The sequence below is a fragment of the Mesocricetus auratus genome, unplaced genomic scaffold (genome assembly GCF_017639785.1).
Source record: "Mesocricetus auratus isolate SY011 unplaced genomic scaffold, BCM_Maur_2.0 Super-Scaffold_100021, whole genome shotgun sequence".
NCBI classification, from domain to species: domain Eukaryota; kingdom Metazoa; phylum Chordata; class Mammalia; order Rodentia; family Cricetidae; genus Mesocricetus; species Mesocricetus auratus.
In genome coordinates, this window is record NW_024429202.1 from 10,293,654 (window position 1) to 10,314,987 (window position 21,334).

The 21,334-nt window shown below is 41.7% G+C and overlaps 1 protein-coding gene across 1 annotated transcript in view; it reads right to left on the reverse strand.

Moving 5' to 3' along the window:
• LOC101823549 (24-hydroxycholesterol 7-alpha-hydroxylase) overlaps nt 1-21,334 on the reverse strand; it is a 73,290-nt gene that overhangs the window by 11,515 nt on the left and 40,441 nt on the right. Inside the window, exons 8-10 of the mRNA XM_040729263.1 lie at nt 12,123-12,256; nt 6,648-6,743; nt 5,354-5,442 (exon numbers count right to left, since the gene is read on the reverse strand). Coding sequence (XP_040585197.1) covers nt 5,354-5,442; nt 6,648-6,743; nt 12,123-12,256 — 319 coding nt within the window. The remainder of the gene's footprint in view (nt 1-5,353; nt 5,443-6,647; nt 6,744-12,122; nt 12,257-21,334) is intronic.

Here is a 21,334-nt window from a genome sequence, read left to right on the forward strand (position 1 = left end):
ACGCACACACACACACACACACACACACACACAACCATTTTCTATTCTTGAAGGGTAAATTCCTCTTTTCATGTTTTAAATATTGAAGCTTCACTCTTACCACACAGTCTCATTGAAGCATTTATTTATTTATTGCTATAGATTGCCATTAATCTTGCTAAGAATCAGGATCTTTAAATATATATGTGTGTGTGTGTGTGTGTGTGTGTGTGTGTTCATGACTTTATATGCACCACATGTGTGCAGGTGCCCTTGGAGGTTCAGATCCTAGAAACCAGTGTTATAGGCAGCTGAGGTGGGTGCTTAGAACTGAGCCTATGTTCTATGCAAGAGCAATAAGCATCCTTAACTGCTGAGCCAACTCTTTCAGTCCCAGAGTTGTTATTTTACCCTGGAGTTTAACACAATGTTGCAGAGGAATCTTGGGTGACCATCTAGGCAGCCAGGTGTCTCTGTCATTTCTATAGTTTTGGAATTTGCTTGTTCTGCACTTCCTGTTTACTTGGTTAATACTTTATCCTTCTCAGGTTTCTGATGGGGTTGAAGATTAGGTAGTTATAGTTTTGTCATTTTCGTTGTTACCAAATTCAAAAAGGAAATGCATAAAAGAGATCTAAACTTCATAAAGGTTGAGAGACATAAAAAACTTAAACTGTTTATCTAAGAAAATATTTTAAGGTCTAAAAGGATATTTTTAGGAGGGTAATACTAGTTATAAAAATGGTTTAGGTATAGAACATTGGACTCAACAACTTTAGATAGATAATAGATTACTTGCTTTGAATTTGCCAAATACATTTTGACTAGACATTGTGAATGTAACTCTTACCTTACAATTCTTCTTATTGCACATAGTATTACCGTGTTAGAGTTTAAAACCTCTCCCTTTTATTTGTATAAACAGGGGGAAATGTTCTGGGGTAATCTTTTTTGTACACTGTGAAGATGTGTCTCTGTTTTACCTCACCTGCCTAAGGCACCTTCTGATTGGTTTAATAAAGAGCTGAATGTCCAATAGCTATGAAGGAGAGGATAGGTGGGACTTCCAGGGAGAGGAACTTGGGAAAGAACCTGAGAGGCAGAGATTTGCCAGTAAGACACAGAGGAAGTCAGATACAGTATGGAGGAGAGGTAACAAGCCACATGGTGAACATAGATCAATATAAATGGGTTAATTTAAGTTACAAGAGCTAGTTGGGAACAAGTCTAAGCTAAGGTCAAGCTTTCATACTTAGCAATAAGTCTCTAGGTCATTATTTGGGAGCTTATGGTCCAAAGAAAGTCCAACTACTCAAAGTGTCTCGAAAGGGATTCCTGTGCAAACCCCTTAGAACTCCCACTATTTCTAAGAGGTGCTACAGTTCTGCTACTGTGTCTGTTAGTTGCTGGTGGCTGCTCCAAGTACTTACTTAACTATATCAGCCAAACTGTGTTCACCCGAGAGAGGGACTCTCATGGAACCCCAGTGGCACGAACTTCTAGAAACAACAGCTGTGCAGCCACAGTGTATGTTTATGATAGACTTTGATGGTCAGCTTCATTGCAGGAAACTTACTTTGACTCACTGAGTGTTTTGTGCATGAGAAAATAAGTTGGCCCCTGATGTATCAATTAGGAATGGGTGTCATTTGCTGCTGTTTATACTAAGGATTCATAGGATTAAATTCCCAGTGGAAAGATCACTTGTTGTACATTGCCCAAATGAAGTCATTTGCTTGTCTGAACAAAATGTTTCATGAGTTGCCTGTTTAAAATAAATGACAGGAAAAAAACAGATATTTTGAAACAGAAACTTAGTAGAAAACTAGACTTGATGAGATTTTTAAAAACAGGTAAGATATAGTCAACGTTTGTGTTCAGTATGTAGAGTCTTGCTCAGCTACCTTTCTTACATAGCCCAGACCCACCTGACTAGGTATAGCACTGCCCACAGTGGATTGGGCCTACCCACATGAATCAGCAATCTCAAAAATGCCTACAGACAGTCATGGGCCAATCTGATGGAGGCAATTCCTCTTTGAGGACTTCCCAGATGTGTCAAGTTGGCAACCAAGATTAGCAAGCACAACAATCCAATGTTCATAGCCAATCTTTCTCCTCAACCAGTCCTGATCCAATCTGGCCCAAACAGCAGTAAAAACACAAGCTCCAAACTCCTCTGTGCTGATATCCTTTATGTTCATTCTATTTTCTTAACCTAAAAGTACATTGTTCCTTTCAAAGGCCACTTTTCCTGTAAAATCACCAAGATCCCCTTAATTAGTTATACCACTTGTTGAGGACCATAGAAGTGTTTCCATTCCATCTTGATATAAAGTCAAAAAGTTTGAGCCTGTTATTGCTCCTTCAAGGTTAACAATATGTTTGGCCTAAAGTGTGGCTACTGCATGTCTTACCTTAACAACAGGATATTTGGTTTAGGGTGTGATTACTTGGTGTTTTGGGAATTAATGTGGTAACTACATTTGTTTCTTCTTTGTATCTTAGTAAGGAAGTCTTTTGCCTTCCCCCCTTTTGATTGAGGGTATATAAGAATGTTGACTAATAAACTTGGGGCTGATTCCAGAATTCGCCGGATGCCTTCCTGACTCTGTCTCTTGTCTCTAGCCTGTGTCTTTCCTCAATCCACACTCCCCTTCTCAGTTATAAACTGGACAGGTTGGCAGGCCCTGACAGATGGTTCCTCAACATGGGGCCCAACAACCTCTGTCTTGAATCTTCAGTAAAGTTTGCAGCATTGCTATTCTCCATTCCTTGAAGCTATTTATGAATCCAATGTCCTCCTTGTCAACACAAGGGCTCACCTCATGACAGGTGAGACTATGGCTTTCTTATATTCAAATCCTCTGAGGTACACAAGCCACTAACCTTGTATATAGGAAGAATTCAATACAACCTGAAAAGATGATTTTGTCCAAATAAGATACTACTGAGTAAGTTACAGTTTCGTTGCTTTCTTTATTGTATTCATTACCTTCATATTCAAGGAGATGTCTCTCAGCCTTAAAAGCTCCCAGAGAGAGTGGTAATAGTTCCTCTTTGGGATAATACTCATCAGGAAATTGTCCACCACTGGCCCATGCTACATGCTTCCCTGTAAATACTGTAGTCCTGGCTTTGGTAACAGGCTCAAAGCCAAAGAAGATGCGTATAAGAAACTCTTAAGTTGCTATTAAGTATTTATGTAAAAAGATCTGTAAAAAGTAACATCTATTTTCAGAAAAATTACAGCTAGGACTTACTAAGTGACAAAAATGAGAGACTTCTCACTGGTCTAAGAACTGCTTTTCTGGGACTGGAACAGTGGCTCTCTTTCAAAGTACACAAGTTCAAGCATACACACCACTAGGTCATGAGTGCTGGTGACATCAGATCTTCATGTTCTGATGGCCTCTTCTGGCCTCTGTGGGCACCTACACACATGTGCACATATTGGCACACACACAGACATAATTTTAAAAGTAAAATAAATCTTTTTCTCTTTAATGAACTGGTTTTCTAAACTGGTGATAATGAGTTTGCTGCTTCTGCTATTGGACTCTATAAACTTTCCTCGTGAAATATCTGGCATGCATTTACACTACTTAGCTCTTGTAAGTGAAGCGAATTATGTGAGCACTTGTCCAGTTCTAAGCATGGAACCTCTAACTAAAACTGTCTTTAAACCGTGTACATTCATTATTGCATAAAACAGGAAGTAGACAAGCTCTTCAAAATGCTTCCACATTGTGACACAGTGATATCTATCACCCAGACCCAGGCTCCTTCCATATCTCTGCTCTCTCATCCAGAGGCTCCAACCTGTCATAAAGATTGCCACCGATTTGTCATTGCTGTTGCTGAAAACGATATTTGACTGGGGTGTGAGGGCTAAAGTAAACATCTTTTCTCTAATCATGCAAATAAAAGTCTCCTCTTGCTTTGATTGGGCCATTTTATGTCAGCTACCTAGTGCAAAACAAACATCTGTCTTCAGGGAAACACAATCTACTTAGACCCAGGCCTCTGAAGTCAGCTCTAAAGAGGAGGTTAGGATTTTCATGGTTGGGTAAGACTAAATTAAAATTGGGAAGAGATGTAAACTATTGAAAGCATAGTGATACTCTAAAACACACAGAAAAGAGGAATACAGTTGATGCTTTATAGGATAATAATTGTAAATATGACCTGAAATTACTGTTCAAATGATGATGAATGACTTTTTAAACTAAGAAATTAGAATTTGTTAAATATACGTTTTTAGAGAATTTGTAATCATTTTCTGAGTGAGAGCATTACAAATAAGTGCCAACATTTCTCCACCTGGGTCTTCTTCAATGAAGAAATGGGACTTATTTAATGGAGACTGTGACTCTCATGAGACACAGACCATGTCCGCCTTCCCCCAGTGCCTGACCCTGGCAAAAGGAAATGTTCACATTTTTTTCTGGTTGGATAAATAACATGAATAATCCATTCCGTGATGGACTCTTGTGCCAGAACAGGTGCCAAGTGCACTGAGTGCAGGGACATTGAACTATAAAGGGTGCCAAGGGGAAGGCTCTGCAAGTCAAAGGCGACCAGATGTTACCAATTGCTGCCTACCTCCAGGCCAGCAGTGTCTCAGAACCACAGCAAACGTCTATGGCAATACTGGAGCTGAGCAAATGTATGCTTTTGTTCTTCAAAATGTGGCACTTTGCTGGGGAGATAACAGCAAGGCCAGCACAAGGACGTAAGTTTGATTCCCAGAGCTGAAAGTAAAACACACACACACACACACACACGCACGCACGCACGCACGCACGCACGCACGCACGCACGCACGCACGCGCGCGCGCGCACCACAGAGAAACCAAACAAGTACTCAGGCATGAAGCCATGCACCTTTAATCCCAGTACTAAAGAGGTGGGCACTGGCAGATTCCCAGGACTCCCTGGCCTGCCAGCATAGTCTGCTTGGCCAGTTGCAGACAATGACAGACCCCGACACAAAGAAAATGTGGGGAGTACCTGAGGAACAACACCCAAGGTTGTATTCTTATGTCCACAGATACAGGCGTGCATCTGCACATGTGTGTCACGCCCCCTCCAATGACATGCACACACAGGAAAGTAGTGCTTGAAACTGCCCCTCCATGAACTGTGTGGAAAGCCAATATCCTCTGGCACCAGCTAGGGTAGCATGGTCTCCTATTGAAACTCACCACAGACATTCCCACAAAGGCACCCCCACCCCTCCACTGGCCCAACAAAATGTGCCCTCCTAGACTTCCCTGTAGCTGGATCATAAAGGGACTGGGGGTACGTCGTTCCCCACCCCCACTGCATTTCTGCACTTTCTGCATTATTGCTGCCCAGCAGTCACACTGACCTTCCAGGACACTGGAACTTCCCGCCTCCAAAAGCCATGAAGCAGTCCAAGAAAACATTCTTATCTATATTTGCCTCTTTCCAGCGTTCCTGTGGGAAGAAAACACTTTTTCCCTAAATCAATCTTATATAAATAAGCTTCACTCAACATCTCTGGGCTAAAAAGGATGCTGTACAGCTAATCCTTGCATACAGGAGTTGCAGAGTTGTGGGTCATTCTTTCCCCCAACCTGTTATTAATATCAGACACAACTGTGGTTTTTGGAACATGAACTTATAAACAGAAAAGGCTTAACAAGAATCCTATTAAGTGGCAAATGTAAATGACAGCATAAATCAAGAGGAGGAAGGCTATTTATAATATGGCCTTGGGCTTTATCACAAAATTACAATAATAAATTTAGCAGCAAGACACCAACAGAACTGCTTGCTATAGGGGCCCTGGGATGCGGAATAAACACATCTGGGGACCAGTTCTCCCATACTTCCCTAAAGGCAAGGCATGAACGAGACGACCTCTTAGAATGGCTCAGTCCTGCAATTCCCCGAGCACATGGAGTAACATCACTATTTCAATTGGCTGTGTTTTTATTTTGTGGGCACCTTGGAAACCAGTAACAGAAGCAGTTGCCTAAGAAATACAAAATAAGGCTTCCTTCCAGCAGAACTGGGGCTACTGGCTTTCACGTCCCTTCCTAGTTTTTTGTTTGTTTGTATTTATTTATTTATTTATTTATTTATTTATTTATTTATTTATTTATTTATTTTGTATACAGCCTTCTGCCTGCATTCCAGAAGAGGGCACCAGATCTCATTATAGATGGTTGTGGGGAATAGAACTCAAGACCTCTAGAAGAGCAGCCAGTGATCTTAACCTCTGAGCCATCTCTCCAGCACCCTTCCTAGTTTTATGTAAAAGTTTATCTTTGAGGGTGCTCATTCCACGTTCTATGCAATCTGTAAATGTTGCAGCATCTACATTGCAAATGCTATTGGTCCACTGTAGCTAAGTTTGGCCATGGTTACCTGAAAAATATGGCTGCTTGCTGATACAGGCTCAGTTAATTTACACATTCATATTCTTGGCAAGAAACAAAGAAATTGCTGGGCGGTGGTGGCGCACACCTTTAATCCCAGCACTCGGGAGGCAGAGGCAGGCAGATCTCTGTGAGTTCAAGGCCAGGCTGGACCGACAGCCTCCAAAACACTACAGAGAAACCCTGTCTCGTAAACCAAAAAAAAAAAAAAAACACAGAAATCATAAAGAATAATGCATATTGAAAGAGAGCACTTACAGGTTTGAATGAGTCAGGTTCGGGAAAATATTTTGGATTTCTGTGTAGCCAGAATGGAGACACCATCAACAGATCACCAGAAGGGACTGTATGACTCTAAAATAGAAAAGTCAGCTTCAAATCATTTATTTTGAAATAAGCTTTAAGGAGAGTTTGGGACATTAAAAACAAAGCTACAACTACACTGTGAAAGAGAGATATTTTATGGTAACTGTGAGAAAAACCTAACTTTCCTGGCTAGGTCTCTCTCTCTCTCTCTCTCTCTCTCTCTCTCTCTCTCTCTCTCTCTCTCTCTCTCTCTCTCTCTCTGTGTGTGTGTGTGTGAGTGATGGCATATGTATAGCAGACAGAGGACAACTGTGGGAATTGGATTTAGGCATCAGGCTTGGTGGCAAGTGTCTTTACCTGCTGAGCCATCTCACCAGCCCTAATGTTGTAGGTGCAGGGTCTCTTGCTGAGCCTGGACCTAATGGTTCTGGCTGCACTTGTTGGCCTGCAAGACCCTGGGATCTGCCTGTCTCTTTTCCCCATAACTGTAATAGAGAGTGCTCACCTCCACACCTGCCTTTGCTTGTGAATGCTGGGGATCTGAACTTAGGTCTTCATGCTTGCAAGGCAAGTCCTTTTACAAACCAAGCAACCACTCCCCCTTTCCCTGGATAGATCATTTCTATGGTCCAATTAGGAGATGATTAATTTCTAATTCTGCTTACTAATCACTTGCACATACATGTTTGACTATACAGAGGGAGGAGATCTTAGTTAAATGTCAACATTTTATTTTCTTAAATGTTTATTTTAGCCTTTAATCCCAGCACTCGGGAGGCAGAGGCAGGCGGATCTCTGTGAGTTCGAGGCCAGGCTGGACCAACAGCCTCCAAAACAGAGAAACCCTGTCTTGTAAAAACCAAAAAAAAATTTATTTTAGTTTGATTATGTGTGTCTGTGTGTATATGTACATGAGTGCTAGTGACTACAGAGGCCAGAAGAGGGTGCCAGATCCTCTTGACCTGACCTGACATTGCAGGCGATTGTAAGCCACTTAGCTTGGGTGTTGGGAACCAAACTAGGCAGGCAAGGGGTACACACACACACACACACACACACACACACACACACTGGTATATGTGTATATACCTGTACATGTATATGTATATATGTGGAGGGTGTAGCATGATGAATATCCAAAAAGATTGATCACCACACCTCATTATTATTAGTAATTAGTATAACTAATTACTAATTAAGCAGTCATTGTTTTCTCTTGTGTTTACTTTTTAATAAAAATGCTTTAAAATTTTAAAAACATCAACAAAGCACATCCAATTATATATATATATATATATAAACAGAGCATAAAACACACACACACACACACACACACACACTATGATCAAGTGATTTATCAGAGAAGTAAAAGGCTGATTCAATATTTGATTGTTAGTAAGTGTAACCCATATCAACAGGACACACATGGAAAAGCATATGGTTCTACCAGTCAACACAGAAAAGCAAGAAAAACATCTCAGCAAAATAGAAGTAAAATGTCTTGAACTTGACAAAGAGAATCCATAAAAATTCTATACCCAGCATGGTACTTAATGGTGAAAATGAAAGGGCTTTTCCCTTGAGACCAGGACAAAGCACTGTTGGACACCTTCAGTAGTGGACAGAGTGCTGGAAACGTCCGCCAGTGTGATTGTAGGAAAACAAAATAAAAATAAAGCCTACATCAAAGAAGTCACCAAAATCTACACACAAGTTGGCTGGGATGCAGCTTGGTGGTGCTTGCTGAGCATGCACAAGGTCCCAGGTTCCATCCCCGTTACCATAGAAACAAAGAGCAATGGCTTTTGTTCAGGCTGTAGAAAACTAAAACTTTACACAACAGCAAAAGACCATAAATAAGCCAGACAGAACAGATCACACTATAACCCTAGTACCTTAGAGGCTGAGTTGGGGAGCCACCCAGAGTTCCTGACCAGCCTGAGGCACATACATGTTCTCCTCAGAATAAGACGCCGCTCTCACACCACGCCCCAAACAACCATTTACAAAGGTCTAAAATGAATGTAACATTAGGAATAAATATTTCTTTAAAAATCTGTTTGCTGGAAAGAGCCATCAGGAAACCCACTGACACAGAGAGATCTATACTAAGTCTGGGATTTATTTCTTTAACCAGAATACGAATAGTGATTGGTGAGAGCTCAGTCAGGGTTATCCTGACATTCAGAGGAACACATTTCTCTGCTTCACTTCAACAAGCAGATAATCCCCTCTCAGAGTACATTCATACTCGGAAGTAATCAATAGATTACTTCAAAGTAAAACTATCTAAATTCCAATAAAACAAAATGCTATCTGTTTTTGATGTAAGATCAATGAAACTAACTTTGTCTTCATGCTGGTGCAAATGTTTCAACTGCTACAAACTGGGACTTTTATCTCTTTGGTGTTCTATCAAAAATCCCCTGGAATCAACCCCCAAACTCTCAAATTGTGTATATAAAAAAGGTAAAAAGCAGAATGGAGGGAACCGATGTGGTCCCGCTGCGTCATGAAGTCCCTTAGGCCAGATAATTCTTGTAAAATTTTGGTTGTGGTGATTGAGTCATAAATATTTCACTGCAGTCTGCCAGGTGCACAGACTCTACAGGGTGACCTGGGGAAGTCTCCCCCAGCCTGTCCTCACTCCACAGTCATCCCTGTGCCAAGCTGACCCATGCCCTTCTTGCTGTCTCCTCACCGTTGTCCACCTGTGACTAGAAACTTCTTCCGGTCTTTCAGAGGCACTCATACCCTGCTCCTGCACAAAGATACTTGTTGAGAATCAGAATGCAGGAAATGGGCACACCTAGAAATGGTATGTCTATATGTCGACGCTGCATCTCCTTGTGGCTACAAGGCTCAGGGAAGAGCCAGGAAATGGGAGTGGAGGATTATAAGACAGAGACTGGGGAAGAATAGCGGGTCTTCTGGACATCGTTGCGCTCAGGAGCTCCTGCGCAGCTGTGGTCTCCTGCTCAATGTCTGCACAGGCTCAAGCCAACATGGATGAGGAACTATGTACAGCTAGTGGCCTCCAGTGGAGGAGGAATCCACTTTCTTTAAGGTGTAGCCTCTGGTAGGTCAGCCAGGCCCTACATTCATGCTATATGAGCAGCACCAACTATATTCAGTGGGTGTTAACTAAAAAAAGAGGACACCAAGTTTGGAAGGAGACACGGAAAGAGATCTGAGAGGAGGGGGTGAATGTGGCTGAAAATCACCATATGCATATAAAAATTCTCAAAAACAAAGTTTTAAAAATAAATAGTGTCGAGTCAGCTGACAAAAGGCCACCTGCTTGGCTTAAACAATATTATATAACCAATGAAGAATCACATGGCCAAATTTCTATTTGAAAGGTTATATATTAGTGAAAATATTTTCCAAAAGACAAATCTCTCTTAATGAGATGGTGTCACTTAACTTAGTGTCTCAAATTGTTCTAGGGTCACTTAGAACTCAAGGGAACTTAGGGACTCACATAAATAATATACACTATCATAATATAATGACATTTTCCATTGGAAAAAGAAATGTTAAAATTCACATGGAATCACGAAAGGCTCCAAATAGCTAAATGACTCTTAACCAAAATTAACAAAGCTGGAGGTGGTTATCTGATAATGTAAAAGGCACTACAGATCTACAGTAATCACAATGGCACAAAACCAGACACACAAACCAGAGCCCTGAGATCAAGCACACATTTATGACTTTTTATAAAGGTACTATCCAGTTTTCTTAATAAATGGTGTTGGTATAACTGGACATCAATATGCAGATGAAAGAAATTAAGTTCTTATTTCATATGGTATATAAAAGTCAACTCAAATGGATTAAACTTGAGAGTGTACAACTACTAGAACAAAGCATAGAGGAAAACTTCCCTGATGTTGATTTAGAAAATGAGGATTAGAGGAATCCAAAAGCTCAGACAACAAAAGTAAAGTCAGAGAAACTGGATTACTCTGAACTAAATCCTTCTGTACAGCTAAGACACAGCTAAGTGGACAGACAACCTGTGGGTTAGGATGAGATAGGCGTGAAGCACACAGCTGTTTAAAGGTTAATGTCCCAACACAAGCAGCTCAAACGGCTCCAAAGTAAGAACTAAAGTGGTCTACAAGACAGGCACAGGTCTAAGCAGACACTTCTTAAAAGAAGATTCAAGAACTGGCTGGAGAGATGACTCAGCAGTTTGGAGGACTCATTGTACTGGCTGGAGAGATGACTCAGCAGTTTGGAAAACTCCTTATACTTCCAGTGGACCTCAGTTTGGTTCCCAGCACCCACACTGAGCAGTGTGCAACTGCCCATAACTCCAGCATGGAGGAGTTCAATACTCTCTTCTGGCTTCCAAGGCACTGAACTTATGCACATAACCACCCACCCGCAAAACACACACACACACACACACACACACACACACACACACACACGAAAATATTTACTAAAGAAATCCTACAAACTACCCAACATGTTAATGAAAAAAAAAAGCCAAAACAATATCATTGTCAGGGAAATGAGATTCCAAACCTCATGGGATACTATCTAAACCTTGTTAGAATTGTATTAGCCAAAAAAAGTAGACATGTCAGAAGACAAAGACAAAAAGGGAACCATTTGAGACTGTTTTTAAGAAATACCCATTAGTATAGCCATGTAAAAAATAATATGAAGATCCCTCAAAAGATTAACATTAGAAGTAGTGTGTGATCAAACCATCCAGCTGCTGAGTTTACAGCCACGGGATGTGAAATTAACATGTCAAAAAGATAACTTCCCCTTCAGACTCACTGCAGCATGCTTCACGGTGACCATAACATGAAATCACAGTGTGTCAGCCTACAGATGAAGGAAGAGGGTGTAATACACATGGGCATGAGGAACTGTCACTCAGCTTTTTAAAAGATGGAAATTCTGTAACAGCATGGAAGAAGCTTGAGGACAAATAAGCCAGGCACAGAGGGACAAGAGCCTGACAAGCTCAGCAGCAAAAACTCAGCTCACAGAAGTAGTGTTTAGAAATGTAGATATTGGGGGCTAGGAGGTAGGAGACTTGAGGAATGTTGGTCAAATAACACAAAATTCCATTTAAACAGTGGGGTGCCTTAATGAGGTATGGTACATCATGTAGTCACTATAGTTACAGTCTACTGACTGCTCATAGAGTACACAGATATTTTCCCACAAGAATGATCAACACAAGATGTGAAATAATATACAGGCTAACGAATTGATTCAGCCATTACAAAATGTGTACACATTTCAAAGCATGCTCTATCTGACAAATAAATATAATTTCTATCCAGTTCTAATACTTTGAAGAAATCAATAATATATCTATCAATCTAGAGAAAATATGAACAAAACATGTACTTTTTCTAGAAGGTTCATCCTTTTTTAAACAAAATCAGAGCTTACCAGAATTTGAACTGGCTTCACTACTTTTCTAGTAATGACACCAGGGGCTCTCAAACGGATAGCTTCCAGAACACACCACTTAATTAAAGGGAGCTTCTTCAAGTCATCTTCAGACACTTTAATCTTATCTTTACCTGTAAAGAAAATTGTTTAAGGATTAAAGAAAAGATGCACTAAAGAGACCAGAAGGTGGTTTTGAGCAGGCTCATCAATGCAGGATAAGCTCACCAACTAGGAAAGTGCTGCTGGGGTGTATTGATTTGAGTTCCTTCCTGTGTGAGGATAGACTGGCACCCAACCCTAGCTGTAACAGTCCTGTGGCTACAGAATGGCTAAGACGGTCCCTGTCTGGAAAGGGGTTCAGTTTTGCCTTGTCAAAATCTCCATTGCACTTAAAGGAATAGCACTATAAGAGTGGCAGCATAAGGGGAAAATACAGCAGGCCAGTAAAGTAAAGGTTTCCAAAAAGTGCTGGACATACTTAGCCATTGGGGAAATGCATATCAGCATTGCCTTAAAGGTCTGGAAGATGGCTCAATTGTTAAAGATTTGCCATGCAAGAATGGGTACCGGAGTCTGGATCCCCAGCACCTATGGAAAAAGCTGGGTGGGGATAAATGTCAACATTAGGAAGCAGAGATGGAGGGTCCCTGGAGTTTGCAGGCCAGCCAGCCTAGCATAATCAGTGAGCTCCAGGTTCACTGAAACACCCTGTCTTGAAAAATAAGGTAGAAAAGCAATTGTAGAAGACATCCACCATCGACCTCTGGCTTCCTCAAGCAGATTACACAATGTGCTAAGGATTCTGATGCTTTCTTTTGCCCCCCACAGGCACTGTATGCAAATGATACCCATATATACATGTAGGCAAAACACTCATACACTAATTTTTTAAGTTCTGTAGATCATTACATTGCAAAAATAAACCCAGCTGTGAAGGATAAGTATCACCTTGCTCTCATATGCACTTACTTATTCATATATATACACATATATCCATACAAACATACACACATTCAAAAACTACTTTAGGATTGCATCTCATTCCAGTGAGAATGGCTGTCATCAGACCAACAAAGGAAAACAAATCTTGGCATTGTGTAGAGTAAGCAGAGCCTGTCCACACTACTAGTGGAATACCCTCACGAAACTAAAATAGGAAGTACCTAATATGATGCAGCTCTGTGACTCTTGGGTATGTTCCCAAAGGAAAATCTAAGCCAGTACACCATATAGACTCTTGCATAACCACGTTTGTTCTGCTCACAACAGTTGAGATAGGGAAGCAGCCTAGACAGCTGTCAACAGATAAATGGATACAGAAAATGTGGTGCACATACACAATGGAATTTTATTCCGGTGTGAAGAGGAATGGACACTGGAGAATGGATACAACTGGAAATCACTGGAGCTGGAAAGATGGCTCAGCAGTTAAGAGTCCTTGATGCACTTGAAGAGGGCCTGGATTTGGTCTCCAGAACTTACAACCACCCATGACTTCAGTCCCAAGCAGATCCAACATCCTCTTGCGGTACCAGGCAAGCACATGGCACACATACATGCAGACACATACACACAAAATAAAAGTAAGTCTTTTCTAAGTGTTGGAGATCATTATATTATTCAAAATAAGCCAGACTGGAAAGAAATATATGGCTTGTTTTCTCTCATGTGCAGAATCTATATTTAAATGTGTGTATTACACGTACAGATGATATGACAGTTAAAAGGAACCAGGAGAGGGAAGAAAGAGGTCTGGGGGAGCAAGAGAGGGTGATGAAATATATATTCATGTGAAGGAGTCAGTAACAGGAAAAGTCAGATGGGTGAGGGCAATGGGGGGCCAAAGAAGAACAAAGTATATAGAGAATGATATTTGTGTATGAAGATATCACAATGAAGCTTACTTCTTGGGATGTTAATTAATTTTAAAAGACGCACACACAGAGACACAGAGAAACACAGACACACACCTACGCACATACACAGATATGAAAAGGGATCTGACCTTCCTTCCCCTGATAATTATTGTTTGTTTTTGTTGTTTTGGTTTTGATTTTGGGAATAGGAAACCAGGTCTGGCCTTGAATTAAAGATCCTCCAACCTCATCCTTCTGATAGCTCCAACTGAAGGCATGCACCGCCATGCCCAACTCCTTTACTTTTCTATTTAATCAGTTATTATAGACGACCCAAAGATAGGGACAGTGGGGTGGAGTGGAGGTGACTTCTCTGTAATGAAGAGTATGCCTCTCAACACAGACACATCAGACCTTCCTAAGTCTAATAGATGAAGATACCTAAAAAGGGAATAGAGGTCAGTCTTTACATGGCCTTAAGTGTGGTCATGGAATTTCAGTCAGATTATACAACTTGATGGCGAATAATTCAAGGAAAAAAATGTATCTTGAAAATTCCTCAGAATAGCACTGCTTTCAATCTGGTCTTGACATCTCTAACTTAGTAAGTCACCATGACCAATCTACCCAAGTGGATCCCTGAGTCCCCTTCCATCTCTGTCTCCCCACAGGACCAGAGGCATGGACGGATCCTAAGGAACCCTGAGCCAAAAGAAGCCTTTACTCCTTAAAGTTGGTCCTCTCACAAAAGCTGAGTTAAAAATATTAGTGAAGCAGAACATGGGCCACAGGTCTTTCGTCCCATTGCCTAGGAGAGAGGCAGGTGTATGTCTGTGAGTTTGAAGCCAACCTGGTCTACATACCAAGTTCGAGGCCGGGTGGGGATACATAGGGAGTCTCAAAATAAAAAAATCAAAATAAATAAAAAAGCAAAAATTAAAGTCAGTTGCCACAGAGATAGGAGGTTCCTTTCCCTCAGACACGTCAGGTGTCGTGTGTGTGTGTGTGTGTGTGTGTGTGTGTGTGTGTGTGTGTGTGTGTGCCATCCTGCTTTTCAATCTGCTCCATTTTCTCTGTGCTGCAAACATCTCCTGGGTACCAAACAGAAAGGGCAATTAGGTAACACATGGCACCTAAGGGAAAATCCCTTGGAATTCAAGTAAAACAGACACTGGAAAGAAATCCCAACAGCAGATGTGTGTCCTTTGGTCTACAAGCCAGGCTAACTCAGGAACCACCCATCTCTTTCCACGTATGTCTTCCTTTGTTATTTGAGGGATTAAAATTCATGTGAGCTATGTGTCACAGCAAGCCACATGAACTGAGAAATGATAAGGATACATAATTTTCTGTCAGAAATAAGTTGGGCTGGTTGAGTACTTTGGTAAATAAGGGCGAGTTTGGGAGATTAGATGATAGGCCAGCCATTTTTGGTAACTGAATGGACCAAATATCTGCAACTTCTGGTATCTGAATATGTCACATAGAACAACAACAACAAAAAACCCCACACAGATCAATAGTTAAATATGGTATGGTAAGTGACCTACATCGAGCTGGAAGTGTGTGTAGAAACAGGAAACTAGAATGTACTGGGAAATAAGAAGACAAGGAAGGAAAGAAAGCAAGGCAGGAGTGAGGGAAGGAAGCCTTTTTACAGCATGTACTGATATAGGAAGCCCTGCTTGTTGCAGAAAAACTACAGTGTGTGAGGGGGTGGCAGGCAGAAGGTACGGGGACTGCTGCGGTGAGCATTACAAGGTGGCAGCTGATGATTTCTAGAAAGAGAGGGATCCTGGGAAGGGCAGCAGGAGAAGGCGGCAGCATCCCATTGTCCCTGGAATCCCGGTTCCTGGGCCTCCCTGTCTGCTCTCTGCCCTCAGCACACCCCCTTTCTGCATTGGGCTCCCTCATTGCATACCACCCAGATCATGGTTGTCCCGAGTAGTATCTCAAAGTGTTAGTAGACTGCATCAAAGCATTAAAACTATGAGACAAGTGAAGGCAAAGTTATACCGTGGCTGGAAACAACCTACAGTGGGAAGTCCTGTCTGCTATCCAGGCTCCCAGAGATTCAGCCTCCACTATGAGGCTGTGAGTCACTGGTCATGGAGTTAAGTAAGACTCGCCCAGAAGCCCATGGCTATGGCAAATTCAAACTGATGGGGAATGCTTGGTGATTGAGTAGAAATCAGATATCTGAGACAGGCTTCTTCTTGATCCTAAAAGCTATGGGAGACCTAGCCAGCTAGGATCCTACATCAACAGACACAACAGGTAAGTTAGACTGCCCCTCTAATTCAGATACTAATGCTGGCTTCTCCAAAAGACTGCTGACAATAACTAATTACAGACACTATATTTGAACAAATTCACCAACTATTCCTTCCTCTTGGTTTTTTTTTTCTGTTTTAGTTCACTGTTGCCATAGCATACAGACAATAAAAATTTTTCTGCTAGACCAAAGGTAGGTGGTGACCAACAGTTGGAGTTAATGCTCCAAATCAGATGTGATGGGAACCACCCTGGTCATTCATCTTCATTGTTACCCTGACAAGAATCACCTAGGAGACACGCCACTGAGCCTGACTGTGATAGCATTACCACAGAGGTTTTTACTGAGGAGGAAAGACTTATCCTGAATGTGTGTGGCACCATTCTGTGGACTGGAGTTGCAGATCGGATAATAAGGGGGAAAAGAAGGAAGTGAGCACCCATGTTCATCTCTTTCTGCTTCCTCCCTGCAGACATGTGACCAGCCACCATGCACTCCTGCTTCAATGCTTTTCCCCGTGATAGGCAGCCTGCAGACATATGACAAGCTACTTCTGCCACCATGATTTTCTGCGTGATGGGCAGGTCCTTCAAACCTCAGCCAGGATAAGCCCTTCCTCCCTTAAGTTGCCTTGTCTAATATTTTTGTCACATCGATGAGAAAAAAGCAGCCAACACATCTCCCCGTTTTAACATCTCCCAGTTCTAACACATGCATAGCTGACCTTGGATGTTTGTACTTAGTCCTGGTCAAATTTCTTACCGCCTTCAGATAATTTCTTTTTAAGTTTTCAATCCTAAGTGTGACTATTACACTCTTTGCACTGTAGAAACATTTTATGTCACATTACAGAATACAGAAACTGAAAGCTTGTTTCTAGTGGGACATAGCTAAAACTATACCTTACAAGCATATAAGTGAATCAGAAAACAAGTGTTTTAATCATGTATTTTTAATTTCTCAAGTCCCAGTGTAACGTGGGAAAAATGAAGCAGTATTCTTGGACAAGACAAAAGAAATAGTCTGTTTTCAAACACCTTTCGATAAATGACCATTTTTGTTCAAACTCTCACAAATGGCACTGCACCGATACTGCTGGGATTTCAATGCTCATCTGTGGTGTGTTATTCCAGGCCAGTGGCTCTAAATTTAGAAAGCCCCACTTGGGAGAATTCCAAGGTAATCACCAGAAGAGCTGGAGCCCCACAGAGACCGGGACCACTACAGAAAGGCCATGGAAGGAGCTAAGGATGGTCTCCGGGAAATCTAGAAACAGTCTGTTTAACTCTTGGCATAAATGCAACAAAATCAAACCTTAGGATAGTTGAAAACAAATAAAAGAAAGGATGATTCTTGTATTCAGAAATAGTAACAGAGAGCGAGTGTGTGTGTTTTGTCTGGCAGTGGTGGCCCACAACTTTAATTCCAGCACTCAGGAGGCAGAGGCAAGAAGATCTCTGTGAATTGAGGCCAGCCTGGTCTACATAACTAGTTTCAGAAGGGCTGGGACTATTGCACAGAGAAACCCTGTCTCAAAAAAAAAACCACCCCCTAAAAAAGAAGAAACTTTTAATGTATCACATTTAGTTTTAGATGGAAGTCATAATTACACAGAAACTATATACCATTTTCAGTCAGTATAAATAAAAGACGTACGTACTGTTATTTCAGGTACCGACACCCACACTACAAACATGCTACGTATCTGCTGAGATCAAGAAGCTACACCCTGCTCAGACTTATGCCGTATTTTGTAAAATATTCATTTCTCAGACTATGCCTTACCTCAAGAAATTCCATTTTACAAGGAGACTTTTACTCAGTTTTGACTTGAAGAACAACCGCCCCGGGCTGGCCATGTGAGGGGTCATCTACCTGGCATCATTCATACTGCATAGGCTGATAAGGACTTACTTCTTGGAGTTGAAAGGGTGCCACCCTGTGCCTTAGTTTCTTTTTATTGCTGATAAGATCAAGGCAACTCAGAAAAGGAATGATTTATTTAGGGCCTACTGCTCGAGAGGGTCAGAGTCCATGATAGCAGAGCAAAGGTGTGGCATCACAAAACAGCCGAGAGCTCACATCTTGATCCACACGCAGAAAGCAAAGAGCATCCTTGGAAGGACATGAATCTTAAGGAGCCTTAAAGCCCACCCCCAGTGATACACATCATCCTCCAACAAGGCCACACCTCCTAATCCTTCTACCACCTGGGGACCAAGTATTCCAGCACATGAACCTATGGGCACCGTTCTCATTCAAACAACTGTATCCTACAAATTTACTGAGATGAACTGAGACTAGGGTGGCATGAATATTAAAATCATATGAAGGAAACTGGACCCACCAGACACACCAGACCAAGGAAATGATTCAACTCCCTCACCTCCACCCCATGAAGAGGGGCGCATAGCATTGTGATCCTTTGGCCCCACCCACATGTCACATGACCACCCATGTCAAGAGATCATCAGAGAACTCCCAACTGCTCGCAGAGCTTGAGCTCAGGGCTGTCCTCACCATTGACATAGCCCACCCTGTTGTTTGCCTGTCTAGACCAGCAGGTGGCCCACCTGTCTGCCAGTCCCTTCACCTGGGCTCAGTTCTGTCAGCCCTGAAGTTGAAGAAAACCAAGCAGCTTCACTTCCTGCAGCAGCCTGCAGGGGCCTGACCCACAAGAACAGCATTTCCCAACAGCTCGGTTCAGCTCGTGCTTGCTCTCAGCAATAGTTTACGTTTCTATCAGCTTCCTAGCTTCTCAAGACTTCAGAAACCTCTTGAATAGCCCTTTATGGGTATTCTACAACCTACACACACAGACACAGACACAGACACACACAGACACACGTATAGATATAAATAGATAGATAGTGATATAAATATAGATATTGTGTGGTATGTAATGTGTGATCTGAGAATTAATATTAATAATTAAGACTACAATAGAAGGGTATCTTGTTCACCTAGGCCAAGAGTACCAAGGAAAGAGGGAAGTCTGGCAAATGGCTGCCATGGAAATTGGCATACCATGTAACTTACTCTTAGACAATGATTTTGGCATTGAGAGAAGATGCAAACATGATCACATGCTTCTGACACTGTTGATTACAAATTAGACAATCCCATCAGACTGTGAGGTCAAGTTCCCAACAATGGAGTGAGCCACCGGCCCCCACCCTGAATTAGAATAAACACTAAGAGAATTACCCATCCAGGCGTGCTTGCTCTCCCAGCTTGGATCACTATGCATCCTTTTGCAAAAGTAAAGATTGCCTTGCCCAGTAACTTAGGCATTGTTTATACATCTGTATGTGTGATATCATAAATATTCTAATATTATTCTTCAACACAGGGAGACATGTTAGCAGTATCGCAACAGCCATTAAGGCTAACAAGAAGCCACACTAATATCACACATTGTTTTCCAAAGGAGGGCAAGGAATCAAAATGACAAAAATCACAGCCTTAAAAGATATTGGACACAAGAGCAAAAGGCAATTTATCAGGATATAAATAACTATAATACAAGTCTCAGAGGAGAAGGCTCAGGCATCAGTGGAATTCATCTCCTCTTGCCTGTGGCTAGAATTCATACAAGCCTAGAAGGGTAGGAAGGAGTCACCCAAGCAGAAAGAAAAATAACAGATTTGAAAATAAATCATTAAACTATAATTTCTTAGACTTTATAAAGGATATGAGTCAACTAGAACTCCAAAGGAGGACTTCAGAGATAATTCTACAGCTTTTTCATATTTTAAACCATTTCCTCACACAAATAGGTACACATACATATATAAATAAATACATAGAAGACATGTTTCTTTAGTCTTAATATTAGAAAGCTAAAGAAACCAGCAGTCTTGGAGGATATTAAGGATGGGGGAGGGGGTTACCTCAAATCAGCTCTAGACATAACCTCCTGTTTCCCTGGTAATGGGAGAAAGGGAAGCATCACATTTCCCCTCCTTGAAATTTAAAACATCATATAAGAAGGTAGGCTTTGATGAGGCCTATTGAAGGAAATCTAATTCCTACTGGGGAAAAAAAGAGAGGACCTGGGTGGAAATATGCCATTCTGATGGATCCCCAGATTCTTTAAATGCCATTGTCCTTTCCCTTGGATCTCATCTAACAGCACCTGTCAATCACCTGGCCAGGAGATCATGCCCCAAAAAAACATGATTTGCTTGAAGACAAGCCAATGAAATGGGAAGAATAGTTATCCCCTCAAAAGAAAAACAAACAACAAACAAAAACTTAATGTTCTCCAGAAACCCTCCCTTAAGGCAGTTGCTTCCAGATCTTTACTGTTTTTGTTTTGTTTGTTTTGTTTTTCAGATACTGGCCCAAGTCCTAAGCATACTTCTCTTGACACTGTGAGCTTTCCAACTCTTGCTCTGAACACGCTGCAACGTCTACAGCTGCCTGCACAAGCTCCACTGCTGGCCCTAGCCCAGAAGGCAGGACGCATCTTCCTCCTCCAAGATGCTGCCTTGGCTTCTATAAAGCTTTCCTCAGACTCTTAGAAAATGGCCCTCGAGTTCTCTCTGATTTGGTTTTTAAATTTCCTTTATCAGTTCCACTAAACGGAACCCTGATTCTCTGGTGACACTGGAATAACATTCTGTAAGAACATAACTAAGTAGTAACTCTGGGGAAAGAACCCGTATTTGGCGGGCGGTGGGGAAAATGGCAGACGGTGATGAGTCTTTCACATATGTTTGAGACACAATGCAAAGAGCCAGAATCAGAGAGCAGGTTGTGAGGTGAGGTTGGGTAATGTGGCATTCCCTTGCTCCAGGCTCCCTATATTCTAGGACAGGTGTTACTGTACTGTCAGGAGGCAGGGGAAAGTAAAAGTATATAACAAATTCCCTGTAAAGCTGAAGAGCCCATCCCTACACAGCCCACCCCTCCTTCTTTAATTTGGAAACCCCAGGCGCTCAGTCTGCTTGCTCTCCCGCACAGAGGCTATCACTCCATACTGGCAGGCCAGTTTGCTGAAGACAGTTGAGGTAAGTGCATAAAGGTCATTGCCCATGAAGAAGAGTAGCTGATAACAAAAGCACATGACATAA